This window comes from Otolemur garnettii, unplaced genomic scaffold (assembly GCF_000181295.1).
Source record: "Otolemur garnettii isolate 467f Iridium unplaced genomic scaffold, OtoGar3 scaffold00022, whole genome shotgun sequence".
In the NCBI taxonomy this organism is placed as follows: Eukaryota; Metazoa; Chordata; class Mammalia; order Primates; family Galagidae; genus Otolemur; species Otolemur garnettii.
Genome location: NW_003852417.1, coordinates 9,499,522 through 9,512,702, shown reverse-complemented (window position 1 = coordinate 9,512,702; position 13,181 = coordinate 9,499,522). Strand labels below are relative to the sequence as shown.

Genomic DNA, 13,181 nt, shown 5'->3' with positions numbered 1-13,181 from the left:
AAGGTCCTATTCACAGCAGCCTGGAACAGGGAGCTCCTGCCTTTTCAGCCCTGCCTCAGACCCAGAGCTACCCTCCTCCTCCCGCTACCCTCACTCCCATTCTCACAGGCAGGGTGACATGCAACCTTCCTCCCCATTCCAGAAGACAGGGGGCTCTGGTCTTCACTTTCTCTTAACTCGGCCTGACTCTCCATTTACCATGACACAAATTCATTCTATGTTAAAGTGATTTGGGTCCCTGCAAAAATAAAGGCATGATTTCAGTCAAAGGCAAACACACTCACACACAAAATGAAACAAGAGCACGAAAGCCATTTACTTGGGACAGATCTTTCTGAATGAGAATACAAGTGTCACAATGGATCCTGTACAAATTTTAGGTTGAGTTAGTAACAAAAGAAAGCTTCCAACACCAAAATGGCAGGAGATTATAACTAGTTTATGTTATTGAAAAAATGCATTTATAATCATTGATCCTTTAAAGTACCTTTGACAGACAGAGGGGGGCAAAATAATCTGTTTGCAAAAGATGAGTCTTCCAAGAGATGGTGGAAAAACTGGAAGGATAAGTGGCTGCTTGTCTGGTGGGTCAACAGAGCAGATGAGAATTCCCTTAGGACCTTTCAGATTACACGAATATGACGCTTACTCTGAAAATTATTTTGCACTGTTGTCCCATGACACACTCCAGGTCTTTAAAGGTCTTCTACTCCTGCCCAGAGGGCTGGGACTGGTCGCATTCCCCAGGGCAGAGCTCAGGCGCTCTGGGCTCTGGGCTCTCTGCCACGGTTGAGGAGGTCTGTAAGTTCCCCGATGTACTTGATGGTGTACTTGAGTGTCTGGATCTTGGTGAGCGGCTGGCCTCTCTGGCTGTAGACAGGTGGCAGGTAATTCCGGAGGGTATGCAGGGCGTCCGCCAAGGTCCTCATCCTGAGCTTCTCCCTCTCGCTGGCCTTCCGCCTCCGCTGGACAGACATCCTGACTTTGGTGCCCTTCTGGGCTTTGGGGCCACCAGCACCCTGTAGGTAGGCATGCGGGAAGGCTAACATGTTGTAGTCCACCTCTACCAGGCCACCAGCCCCTTGGACGCCACAGTCATCACTGCCCCTACTGCTGGCCCCATCATGCTCAGGGGGCAGCCCAGCCACAGCTGGACAGGGAGAAGAAGAGTAGGACTCCAGCGATGGTGCCGGAGAAAGGCTCTGAGCAGGGGAGGCCTGGTTCAGCTCAAAGGGCCCTGCCCTGTCTTTCCAGTCCCAGGAGGACAGCAGACCAGGGCTGTCGGAGGAGCCCAAGTCACCCTCAAGGCTCAGGAAGGTCTCTCGTAGGTTGTCCATGCCCTGGAGGCAGCTGCGGAGGGAATGACTCCCTGGCAAGTCAGAAAAAAGGTCTGCCTCCCGACCAGGCAAGAGCTGTCTTTTATGATGGTGGGGGAGACTGCTGAGGTGGGAAGAGGGCTGGGTAAAAAGAGTTCAAAGGAAAAACCAAGGACCAAGATGGAAAATGAACTCTTCAGGTGTCACTTTCTCCTCATTGATAATTAGCATCTTCCAGCTAAAATGTCTTTAAACAGAGAGGCCTCCAAGAGAAGAAAAAAGGAATTATCTTGTTGTAACTAAACCAATTAAGGCTGCATAACTAGACTTAGCGTTGTCCTGTGGAACTCATTAATGAGGGAGCCAAAGAAAACAAACCTAGGGCCTCTGCAGGAAGGAGGGGGCGGCTGGGGGGCTGGTGTGCCGGTGCAGAGGAGCCAAGCGACCTGAGAGGGCCTCCATCGCCTTGCATCAAGGTCTGCTAGGTATTTCAGAGCAGATGGGGTGCATTGATGGAGAAGCAGCTTGGTGCTAGGGGCAGGGTAACCCCTCTGAGTTTGGGTTCTCTAATATATGTATCCAATATAACGCAGACCATGGTAGCTGTCATTTCCTGGGGCTTTTGGGAGGATCACACACACAAGGATGCTACAGATATGTTTCCTTCTTTCTTTCCATTTTAGCAAACTTCTGTGGGTTTGTAGAGTACAGACGCACCCTCAACCTGCCTACACTCAAGAGTGATGAAGGCCAGCAACTCCAGCAAGCCCACAGCCTTAATGAGCAGGAAATGTCCTTCAAGAAACACAAAGCCCTTGCTGTAACTGAGCAGATTTGGATTCCTCATAGCAAACAGATATCAGGAAACAGAAAACTCCTTTAAGCTGGGGAGTTTGCAAAATACCTGGCAGTTAGCCTTCTGAAGGTCTTTTTAAAATCCAGCTGTACCTCGTTTTTTTGAAATGAGTCACACCTTGTTTTTGAAATGTATAAAGGAAGTGTGAAATTAACTAGGGAGCCTGTTTTCCCCACCACAGCTCCAAATGCCACTGAATGTGTTAGGTGGGGCAGTTGTGCTAGTTTGTTTCACTTCCTAGATGCTCTGAGAGGAAGACCCTGTATTTTAGAAAAGGGATCTCAGATTCTCCATTTGTCCCGTAACCTAATTTATTCTCCATGTAACTAATTCTACAAATCAGTATTAACATCAGAGTCACGCTGAGTTACATTTTAGGGTAATATTAACATGTCCTTTAACATGGTTCTTTGAGTCCTTTCCTCATTGTTGAAAAGTAATGTCAGAGGCCTAATTAGTACATTTTTGGTGTTTTTTAATTAGCAAGGTTCAGGGAAGAAAAATCCCAAGCAGGTAATTTGTAGAATGCTCTTAATTTTGCCATTGACTCAAGAACCCTACGCCAGATCTGAAAGAATAATAATACATTATAATAAATATAATAAATCATTTATGCTTCTTTTTCCTCTCCCTGCTCTTTTCCTTCAACTTTTCTTGAGAAGTCTAGAATCTGCTAATGTTGTGCAAGGAACTTCATATATTATAACCAACCTTCATTTTAAAAAGTAACATTTTACAGATGAAAATACTGAGGCTGTCAGAGGTTAAAAGAATCAGTAAAAATTTTCCTGGTAGGAAGTAATAGGGCCGAGATCCCTTATAAGACCCCCAAATCTAATTTTTTTTTAAAAATCTGTTTTCTCTTTTTGTTGGATGCGGTGACCTGAATGTGACTCAAAAGAGGGGAGACTCCCACTGGACACAAGGGGGCCGTGGTGGCTGGCGCACTTGTAGGCTCTCAGTCCTTACATTCTAAATGTCACAGTTCCTTATGAAACATGACTTCTGCCCTCAGACAACATAATTTCTCCCCTTCCTACAGCTTCTTTCTAAAACTGCTAATTTCTTCAGTCTCTATTTTTAGAAGTTTCATTTCCTAAGTGACACAGTATCGGTCGAATCCTCGCTGTACTTAGCGTAGACACTTAGTAAGTGTAGATCTCATTATTGTTGTTACTGTCTTCCCGCGGGCTGACCCACTGGTATCAGAATGACATACGGAGCTGAGGCCTCTATACCTGACCCCGTCTCCCAGTAGTGCTGGCTCCCAAGAAAACCTATTCTTAGAACAAGGAAATTGCCTGGTTTTCATCTTCTCAAATTCTACACACTCTCTCTGGTAAGAAATAAAGCAGAACCAGACTTGCATTTCTCCTGCTCGTCTCCAAGAGACATTGTCTGCTCTATCTCAGTAATGTTACAGTAAAGGACAGCCATAGGCATTTGAGGGCCTACAGGGCACGCACGGGCTGGTGCTTTTCTGTCTCCATGGAGAACAAGGCAGCAGAATGCTGGGCAAGGCTGGACCGGAGCCAATAGAAGTTAGCTGAGAGTGCAGTGTTGGGGGAAGATGAGCCAGAGCGTATCCCCTTTAATGAAATGGCTCATCCCTCTGGGCCTTAGTATTTTAATTTCTAAGAGGGGACAATAACAGCTGCCCTGTCTTCTTTATGAAGAGCACCTGTCAAATGAGGACAATGGACCAGGAGATCATTGAACTCTGCCAACTCCAAAGTGCCATGGAACATATGACTGCAGTGTGAATGTGCCACACCAGCACAAGGGCCTCGGGGTCCACCGGGTGCATCATGACGTTTATCTGCATTCTCGACATGGTCAGTGACTTGCCCCGGGTCGTACCCAAAGGCTGTGGCAGAGATGGAACTAGAAGTCAAAGGTCCCTGATCCCCAGATCTGTCCTCTGTCTTCCTTTGAAACTAATGTGGATCAAGTGCTAAACCTGAATATCAGAAAGACTACGTAGTTCCCACATTACCGAATTATTGGGATAAATATTTTAATTTAAATGTCATTCCTTTAACAAACATTTACAGGCTATTGTGACCACGATTGTAACAGATTGAAAAGAATCCCCCCTCCCTGAGGCATAGTCCGACAAGACCCTGAAACACTTTCCGGTCCTATTTTCCAGAGAGTGCTATAGAGGAACAGGCTGTCCCAGCTCTCGAACCCCCAAGCCTTCCTTGTTATGGACTATGCCCATTAAGGAAGACGCAAGATTTGTCACATAGATGGTGGTCTGCACCTGATTTTCAGAATGATGAGCTTCTGAAGGAATGCCAGTCATGTCCCAGGATAACCAGGTATTTCACGCTGGCTGAAGGGGATTGTAAACTCTAAACTTAAGGGCAGGGACCTTCCTTCAGGCAGAGCCACATCCAGGATACTGGCAAATAGTGCTCAAATGATAGATGGGAAACAGAAGGCAACAGGCTGAGAGGATTCCTGAACCTGTAGCCACCAGTTGTTCCAAGCCTCTGCCAGCTCATACGACACCTCTGTGCAACTTAGAAAACTGCCAAGGTTGGGCTTATTGGGGCCCTGCTTGCCTCCCCAGCCAGGCATCTTTGTGCAGAGTGCAACCTCCACAAATGGAGGCGTGGGGCTTCTGCACTGTGCCTTCTCTGTGATATAAGCATTTGTTGTACTTTAGTGACTGTTCAAATATTAGTTGACAGACAGAAGGTAGAAGCAGTGGAAGAGCACAGAGGTAAGAGCCAGACTACACCTGGGTCAGATCTTACATTTGCTGCTGCTACATTATTGTGACCTTGGACACGTGTGCAATTGAAATACTGAAATAAGTGCTTCATGGAGTACACACTATTACCAGGTCTTTATAAGTTTTAAATATGGTAATAAATGTTGCTGTAGTTATTAATCTTATGCTCAGGAAGCTCTTGGTCCCTTGTGTCAAGAGGAAGTAGAGCCACAAAACAAGTAGGCACAAATACATCATTTCCATTTTCCTTTGGCCTCAAGTCACTTCTGCTTAGAAATCAAAATTCCTCACTTCAGAAGAATCCTTTCTTTTTTACTAGAACCAGAGCAGTACCCAGGGTGGGTGCAGGGAGCTGCCAGTCTCTAATGCAGACAATAAAGGGATAGACTGTCTATAGATAATTTTAAAACTGATAAAGCTGGCTAAAAGTTGATCTTGTTTTATTATCAATATTACATTATAGTGGCAATTCTAAATAATGACAGTGATAATATGATTACTTCTCATTGGCGCTAACCACACCTACCACTACCCCCATGCTTGGTACACCACTGCCAAAGACAACTTAAAATTGGCCTGGAAGTTTGAAACTGTCCCTCAAGCCACACAAATCCTAGTGCCAGTTCTGACTCTACTTTGCTATGGAATATCAAGTGGGTGATATAACTTTTAGACCTCAGTTTCCTCATGTAAAAATTAAGATTCCTATATACTGTGCTGCTATAATGTGATAAAAAAATTAAAAATTGGCATTTGACTTTTGAAAGTGTAAAGAGCTACAGGGATATGTTTTGATATTACCGAGATTAATAAAAATAAATACTTCCGCCAAGGCAATCATCCACTTCACAACTGGCCATGTTGTCATCTATATGATACTTGGTAAATCAGCATGGAGGATTGTTTATGCTCTTTCAAAGGCTGCCTCATGGGAAAAAAACACCATCGTCAGACCTGTTGTACATAAAGCAATTTGTGTGGGCCATTTGCTCTAGGCAGAGGGAAGATTGGAGTGAATTTCAACTCTAATGGTGCTCCAGAAAATCCTTCAATAGGTAAGAATTTGATCAGCAAAGAGAAAAACAGTCTAATCCTGGAGTCTAATTAAAATTAAAGTTACTTTTTATTAAATTCTTGCCATGTGCTGAGGATTAAATTTGTCTCTTTTAGATTCATTAGTTCATACCAATTTTCACAGCAACTCTATAAAGTAAAGGTTCTAATCCACACTCTAAAGGTGAGAAAACTTGTGTTCAGAAAGAAACCTAGCAAATACAGCAAGAGGATGGAAAAAGCAAGATGCACCCTAACTCTTTGTCATTCCCAAATCCCCATTATACTTCATAATTATAATTTCAAATTCCACTCTACTACACTGCCTCCCCAGAAAAAACTGCCAAACATGGTGTGTCATCACTGGGAATAGCTCCAAGATGCAAGACTTGGTTCAAATCTTACCTCTTCCAAGCTTTCCCTGCCTACCTTGGGCCTCAGGAGGTGAAGCTAAAGAGAAGAGCCTTGTCTGCAATAATAAAGCATTTGGACTTTCTCTTGGAGATGAACAGGAGCTCCTGACAGAATTTAGCAGAGGTGGGATTTGGTCAGTGATTCTCTGGAATCGCTTTTGGTCGCTCTGGCTGCTGGTGGAGAAAGTGTTTGAGTGGTGCATTGGTCAGGGTTATCCAGGAAGCAAAACCAATAGGATAAATATAGGTATAGAGGCTGAGAAGTCCCATGCTCTGCTGTCTGCAAGCTACAGACCCAGGAAAGCTGATAATGTCACTCAAAGGCTCAGTCACATTGGCACATAAAATTAATCATCATATTTGCTGATTATGTCTCTGACAAAGGTTTAAAAACGCAAAGGTTTAATAACAGAGAACGCAAATGTATTAGTGAGAAGAGAACAAGCGATCCTCCCTCAGGGTGGGCAAGGGACTTGAAGAGAAACTTCTCCGAAGAAGACAGGCACATGGCCTATAGATATATGACAAAATGCTCATCATCTTTAATCGTCAGAGAAATGCAAATCAAAACGACTTTGAGATATCATCTAACACCAGTAAGATTAGCCCATATCACAAAATCCCCAAATCACAGATGTTGGCGTGGTTGTAGAGAAAAGGGAACACTTTACACTGTTGGTGGGATTTCAAACTAATATGTTCCTTTTGGAAAGACATCTGGAGAACACTTAGAGAACTAAAAATAGATCTGCCATTTGATCCTATAATTCCTCTATTAGGTATATATCCAGAAGACCAAAAATCACACTGCAACAAAGATATTTGTATCAGAATGTTTATTGCAGCCCAATTCATAATTGCTAGGTCATGGAAGAAGCCCAAGAGCCAATCGATCCACAAATGGATCAATAAATTGTGGTATATGTACACCATGGAATACTATTCATTAAGAAAGATGGAGACTTTACCTCCTTCATGTTTACATGGATGGAGCTGGAAAATATTCTTCTTAACAAAGTATCTCAAGAATGGAAGAAAAAGTATCCAATGTATTTAGCCCTACTATGAAACTAATTTATAGCTTTCATAGGAAAGCTATAACCCAATTTTAGCCTAAGAATATGGGGAGAGGGGAGAGGGAAAGGAGGAGAGGAGAGGGAGGAATACTGGAAAATGATCGGTTGGTTCCATTTCACCAAGTAGCCAGCATGCACATAGGACCTGAGAATAGCCAGTGCACTGAGCACATTAGGGGCTAAAAAAAACATCTAATCATTTCAGACTTTCTGTCCTCGTGCCTAAATTAGATGGTTGATTGAACAAAACAGGTGCCCACATAATTATTTTCTGTACCATATAATGGACAGGTCTAATTCTTATAGTCCTAAGAGAATGCTCTGTGTGTGGTGTCTGTGTGTCTGTGTGTGATTGTGTTACACAGCCTGCAGAGGCACCCCCTTCCTTGGCTATACCCACAGTTATCAGAGTGATGATGATAATAATACATTTCTCTAATGCTACGTGCTTTATATGGTTTCCTCCATTTAAATCTTACAAAAATCTTATTTCTGTCCTCATTCTAAGTAAGAAAAAACAGAGGCTGGATGCAGTGATTCACCCCTGTAATTCCAGCATTTTGGGAGGCCAAAGCAGGTGGATTGCTTGAACTCAGGAGTTTGAGACGAGCCTGATCAAGACCAAGACCTCGTCTCTACAAAAAATAGAAAAACTAGGCACTGTGGCTGGTACCTATAATCCCAGCTACTCAGGAGGCTGAGACAGGGGATCACTTCAGCCCAAGAGTTTGAGATTGCTGTGACTTATGACATCAGGGCACTCTACACAGGAGACAGAGTAAGACTCTGTCTCAAAAAAAAAAAAAAGAAAAGGAAAGAAAAGGAAAGGAAATAAAAAAGAAAGAAAGGAAAGAAAAAGAAAAAAAAAAAAGCTTAGAGAAATTGAAAAAGTTGCCCCAAGTGACCAGATAAATCAGAAGAGGAGCAGTTTAGACTCAGGCAGGCTGGCTCCAGGAACACCAGACTCCAAGGAGTGATGTTCTGTCCTGGAAAGAGGAGACAGGTGAGCAAGGGTTTGGGTTGTTGTAGGCTATAGGGTTTGCTGCTGTTTTACAACTATGGGTTTGCAGTTCCTGTCCAGGAGGCATCTGCTTCTCTCTGCCGCCTCAGGTACTCTCCCTGGCCTTAGGCCACACAACCATGATTATGAAGCAGCAGGCAAGGGTGATATTTAGGCATATTTTCCCTTTACTGAAAATTAGGGTAGGACCTAAAGGTCTAGATAGGACCTTTTATTCTGTTATAAATAAAAACCTTTATATATTAATGTAGATAAGTGTAGTAATAACATTTCCCATTTTTTGAGTCTTTGCAGCACTTAGTCTGCACAAGGAGCTAAACATGAGGGTCTTGCATGCCTTCTCTCGTGTAATGCTCAATACGGTCCAGTTGGGAAGGCAATATCATCTCACCAGGGAGGAAGCAAAGCTCAGATGCTAAGGGCCTTTCCCAAAGTCACAGGACACCGCTTCACTCAAAGCTATGGACTTGGCTGGGTGCGGTGGTTCATGCCTATAATCCTAGCACTCTGGGAGGCTGAGGTGAGTGGGTTTTTTGAGCCTGGGAGTTTGAGACCAGCCTGAGCAAGAGTGAGACTCTGGCTCTAAAAATAAATAAATAAGTAAAAAGCCAAGCTCAGCACCTGTAGCTGGTGGCTAGGGCGCTAGCCACATACACTGGGGCTGGTGGGTTCAAACCCAGCCCAGACCTGCCAAACAACAATGGCAACTATAACAAAAAATAGCCAGGTGTTGTGGCAGGCACGTGTAGTCCCAGCTACTTGGGAGGCTAAGACAAGAGAATTGCTTAAGCCCAAGAGTTTGAGGTTGCTGTGAGCTGTGATGCCATAGCACTCTACTGAGGGTGACATAGTGAGACTCTGTCTCAAAAAAAAAAAAAATAGCCAGGCATTATGGTGGGTGCCTGTAGTCCTAGCTACCCAGGAGGCTGAGGCAAGAGGATTGTTTGAGCCAAAGAGTTTGAGGTTGCTGTGAGCTGTGACACCATGGACCCAGGGCCACAAAGTCAGACTCTGTCTCAAAAAAAAAAAAAAAAAAAACCCCAAAAACCACCATAGACTTACCCAACAGCTCTGCAGTTGACACACCCAGAGCCAGCTACTGCAATGCCACCAGTTCCTGCCCTCCTTGCTTGTCACTGAGACACTCAGCCCCCTGAGACTATGTACCCTGGTTTCAGTAGCTATTTCTGGCCTCTGGGGTTCTGCCTACCCTTAGCTCTACATACTCTGTGGACCTTCTTATGCTCTACAGTTCCTTTTTCTGGCCATAGCCCCATAGAACCCCAAGTCAGATCAGCCTTTGTCCCTCCTGCCAGCCACAAGACGGAGCCTTTGTTTGAACAGCTGAGACTCAGAAACCTGGACCCTTACCCCATCACATTGTCTGGGCACCAAACTAACAGTCAACAAACAATAGATAATCTTATAGTGCAAAGGGAATACAGGAGTATGTGTACATGTGTGAGAAGAAGTACCTAGGGCAAAGTGAGATTTTCCTGTGCTCCTGAGTGAATAAAGAGAAAAAAGGAAAAGTGGGGCTCTCCTGCCTGGATCACTGGCCTAACGCTGTGTTATCAGGCTTGCGAGAGTTCCAGCGGAGCTGGATGCGGCTCCTCAGAGTGGGACTTTCGTGTGACTGCCACCATGCTCACCGCACACAAAGAAAATAAGAAAAGTAGTTGGCTCTCCTGATTTGACTTCATGGCTCATTGTAAAGCCAAAGAGTAATATTTTGGTTTTGACTCTCCTAAAAATACACTGTAGAGCATCATGCATTGTGTGGCAAGATGATTTGCACAGTCCAAAGTAACAGAAAAAAATAGGAATGAAATAATTAGACTCATTTCACAGGACAGCCAAGAGTCAGACGTGACAACAGACCCGCTTTAGAAGAGAAAGAGAAAACTCGAGTGGACTTCTCCAGCCATGCCTGAGGATTCACTGACCAGAAGTTATTTATCCCCATCCCTTCTCTAGCTACTTGGTGGAGGCATAAGGAAGAACAGCATCTTTCCTCCCAAATACTAGGGAGCTTTCCTTTCTCCTCAAGCCCTTCGACAGTCTGAGCTCAAGATCACATCCACGTCTCAACAGCTCACTCCACAGTCAAGGGCTGTGTGAATTTTCCTTGCTGAATGAATGAAGACACAGCCAAAGCAGTGAAATATTCTCTAAAAAGAATCCATTTCATGATATCTAGGTCCCTGTGGGGTCTCTGGTGCCTGAACCTAAGCCTCTTTCTCTTTTGAAAATATCAGTCTGGTAAGCTCTCATGGAATAGGCACAAAGTAAGGGTGTACGGCACACCTGCCAGGTGAGGGGCTCAACTATAATCTGAACTATACCTAACACACGCAAACGGTGTAACCCAATCATTTGTACCCTCATATTATTCTGAAATAAAAAGAAAGTATCAATGAATATGTGTATTTGAAAGAATGAAAGGAAAAAAAAAACCTAGTCACCATGTCCATGCAAAATGGGCAGTTACATGGCAGACAGGAGGGTGGCAGACAGGGGAAGGCCATGGGTGGGGTGGGGAAACCTTAGAGCAGATCAGAGAGCAATAGAGGAAGTAGAAGCTAATTCTCTCTTGGGAGCACCAGGGCAGGATGTTTGGGTTATTCTTATTGCAAGGGCATATGAGCAGCTCATCTTGTTTCAAATATCTCAGAATGTCAACATTTAGCTCCAAAAGCCAAGCTTTTCCCCCCAGACTGGGGAGGGGTCACAGCCTGGAGTGCTTCACCACTGGTTCTTTAGCAACTGGCCAGCAAGATTTTAAAAAAATCTCATGTGTCACATTTACACCTAATCCCCCTTTTAAGTTGGATTCTTTATTACCATTGGTATTTGGGGTGGCATTTTAATACCCATGTCAAAAAGTTAAAAGCAATTTGCACAGAGGTTGTTCTCCAAGGACTCTCCCCCCTCGTTTTTTTACTGGCCTGGAGAGCAGAGAAGTGCACCGTTAATGTCTTCATTCTTTTTCAACAATGCCAAAACTCCCGTTATTAAAATGAATACGAAAAATGGTTTTTTACTAAGATGTCTGCATAATGAGCCTGCTTATATTCACAAACTTTGGCCTCTGCTTCTAACCATTTTTATTTCTGACCTCCATATTTGCAAGTTAACTGATGCCTAAAAAACAGACACAAGGCAAAGAACAAATTTGGAAAAATACTTCTCAGTATTGTGATATGGGATGATCCAGCATGATCATCAAAAGGTGATCGCTGTGAAGAACTCATACAGATAAGAAAAACACAAGCTTGCCATTGGGAAAATGAACAAGGGCATAAATAAACAGGCCACAAAAGGAGAAATACAAGTGGCTAATAAACATAGAAGAAAAGTTCACCTCACTAGTAATCAAAGACATGTAAATGGAAACAACAAGGCAAGGCCATTTTTCACCTCCCAAATTGGCAAAGTTGGCAAGAGGGTGAGGAAGTAATCCTTCCCACACGTTGCCTGTGGGAGAGTCAACTGGTTCCATTTTTTAAATATTTTAAAGTCTCTAAAATGCATTCTAGATTTAAAAGTAGTACCTTTGATGCAAAGACTTTATTCTATATAACTCAAGTTACAGTCAAATATTGATGAATGGGAATATTTACTACAGTATTCTCAAAGTAAAAAATTTAGAAATAAGCTGAGTATCTAATAAAGAAATGGTTACATAAATTATGTCCTCTTCATATGATCGAATATTATATAGTTAATAAAGGAATAATATTTATGAATAATAATACAGGAAATATAATCTAGTATTAGAGTTTTTAAGCAACATATATAAAAGTAATACTTTGATCAAATTAAATTTTTTTTTCTCATGGAAAAGACTTGGGTGATAAGAGTGGCTATTTGTGGCAGTATCGACAGTTGACAGTAATCTTATCTGCATTCAGCCTGGGATGGTCTGGTGTCATGGTTAGAAGAATGAAAGACTCTGGAGCCAGATCTCTTAGACTCAACCCTTGACACCTCCACTTACCAAACTATGTGATTATAAGGAGGTAACTTCATGTGTCTGCGTCTCAGTTTCTCTTTTTTGTAATATGGGGATAAGGACAGCATCGACTTTACAGAATTGTTGTACACTCAAGCTGAATCAAAGAATCTGGGTAGTATACTAACTCAAAAATAAAAAAAAGAAAAATGGAAAGGAAGGAGAGAACAGAAGGAGGAAGGAAGGTTATTAATACGGAAGGATTCCTACAAAGAGGAATAGGAGATTGGCAGGCAGGATACCAAAAGGGGTCTGAGTCCCTGCTGGAGTTCTGCATTTCGTTTGCATGGAGTAGAAAGAATCAGAAAGAAATCCAGGGGAGAGCAACAGGGAAGGTAGAAGAGAGGAAAAGTTGTTCTATGAAGAAAAGGTTCCAGTCTTTTCCATCCCAGAAATGTAGCTACTGAGCCATTGAGTGCCTATTCCCAGTCAGCAGTAAAAAGCCCATGGATGAGCCTCCCCCTGCAGAGAATTATCTAATTTACACTCACACCATTCCCACACTTCCCTGATAGCAAGAATCGCCTGGGGAGAAGGGAAGCATATTTTCAAAAAGAGAATTCCCAGGCCTCTCCCCTGGAGATTCTGATTTGGTGAGGCTGGGCTGGAGCCTGATAGTCACTTTTTTTAATAAGCAGGGACGCTGGGAACTAATGACTTGGACAGACTGAAGACTTCCCAGGGTGCC

At 43.3% G+C, this 13,181-nt stretch overlaps 1 protein-coding gene across 1 annotated transcript; it reads right to left on the bottom strand.

Annotated features, from left to right (window-relative positions):
* Positions 1-755: 755 nt before the first annotated feature.
* Positions 756-1,337, bottom strand: MSGN1 (mesogenin 1). Its single transcript, XM_003787410.1, has one exon. It carries the CDS (start codon positions 1,335-1,337, stop codon positions 756-758), a length of 582 nt encoding a protein of 193 aa, XP_003787458.1.
* Between the last annotated feature and the right edge of the window lie 11,844 nt (positions 1,338-13,181).